We start from the raw sequence: 1,568 nt of genomic DNA on the forward strand, positions 1-1,568 counted from the left end.
ATACACCTCTTCAAAATTCCTTATTGGAGATATCAAAAGCACAGTCTTAATCCTAATAACAAGCTTGGATACATTCATCTTAAAATGTTCCAAAAGTAAAAGAAATCGTAGCATTCAAAATTAGCTTGAGCTAAAAAATGAGTTTCACATGAGCATATGACAAGCCAGGTTCAAAAGTCTCTTTGTGTCAAGAGACTCTAGTACTATACCTCAAAAGGGAACATCAATCTACAAAAGAGAAGCCTGCTCAAAAAAGAAACTCAAGTCCCTCTAGAGCTCCTGCTTTCTTCTTGGCTTCTTCAACAATAGACAGCTTAATACCCTTACCTCTTTGTAGAGTCACCCAAGGCTTGCTTCCTTTACCAATAGTAAACACATTGCCAAGCCGGGTGGCAAACTATTGGCCGATAGTATCTTGTACATGCACAATTTCAAAACTTCCCTTATGCTTTTCACGGTGCTTGATAATCCCAATCCTGCCTCTGTTGACCACTAGTAACCATGACAATGTTGCCAATGTCGAACTTGATGAACTCTACAACCTTTCCGGTCTCAATTTCAATTTTAATGGTGTCAATGGCCTTAATAAGGGGATCTGGATATCGAATGGCGCACCTATCAAATGTAGTGATGTAGGAAATCTCCTTCTCACTGAAGCAGGCATCTCGGACCTTGGATAGCTTGTACTTAGACTCTTCAAGGCTAATGGAGTGCAAAGTGAATCTTTCGTTGCTATCATGAAGCAGTCAGAAGTTCTCTCTGATTTTTGCAATGGACACAACATCCATAAACCCAGCAGGGTAACACTTGTTCGTCCTTACTGTTCCATCCACAGAGATGAGTCGCTGCATCGCAATGGCAACCACTTCACGATAGGTCAAGGCATACTTCAATCGATTCCTCAACAAGACAACCATCGACATACATTCCCTAGTCTTATGGGGGCCGGTAGAGGGCTTGGGCGCAAAGGAACCACCGAGAGAGGAGGACCCAACACAAATTTTCGGACGGACAAGAAAAACGCAAACCCTCTCTGCAAAAATTAACCCTAGATCCAATGAAGGACGCGCAAAGAATAAAAAATTGGGGCAATGGGGCGTGATTGTGGTAAGCAGAGACGTGTATGAGAACGAGACTATTTAGTACCTTTAAGGGGTAAGGATCCATCACCATATTTGAAGCAGCGGTGTCAAGCATCCAGTGCCTCGGGGCATTGAGACATTTCAGATGTCTCTTGAGACCACCGGCCATGGCTTCACGCTGTTAGAGCGCGCCTTCACCTCGTCTGCCCGACACTGAAAGAGTTCTCTCTCTCTCTCTCTCTCTCTCGCTCGCTCTTAGTCAAAAAGAAACTCTCTGAAAGAGCGTGCACCAATGCATGCTCTTTCAGAGAGTTTCTTTTTTACTAAGAGAGAGTAGGGGGTGTGCAGAGAGGGGAAAGTGAGGCAATGCAGCACTAAAAGCAGGCAGTTGCAGGCGATGGCAAGGCAGACAAGGAGAGGTAGGGCAACAGACAGAGCGTGCAGAGGGCGACGTGCCGTGCATTACCACGTAACCAAAAAAGATTT

General features: G+C 44.6%; 1 protein-coding gene across 1 annotated transcript; it reads right to left on the reverse strand.

The window, feature by feature from the left end:
- Positions 1-429: 429 nt before the first annotated feature.
- Positions 430-1,251, reverse strand: LOC147429484 (small ribosomal subunit protein eS4-like). The gene is made up of 2 exons (XM_086495219.1): positions 1,147-1,251; positions 430-671 (listed from the first exon to the last, which is right to left on the reverse strand). The coding sequence occupies exons 1-2, from the start codon at positions 1,249-1,251 to the stop codon at positions 453-455; spliced, it is 324 nt and encodes a 107-aa protein (XP_086351345.1). The 3' UTR covers positions 430-452.
- Between the last annotated feature and the right edge of the window lie 317 nt (positions 1,252-1,568).

This window comes from Adiantum capillus-veneris, chromosome 22, assembly GCF_014529385.1.
Source record: "Adiantum capillus-veneris isolate H3 chromosome 22, ASM1452938v2, whole genome shotgun sequence".
Classification (NCBI taxonomy): domain Eukaryota; kingdom Viridiplantae; phylum Streptophyta; class Polypodiopsida; order Polypodiales; family Pteridaceae; genus Adiantum; species Adiantum capillus-veneris.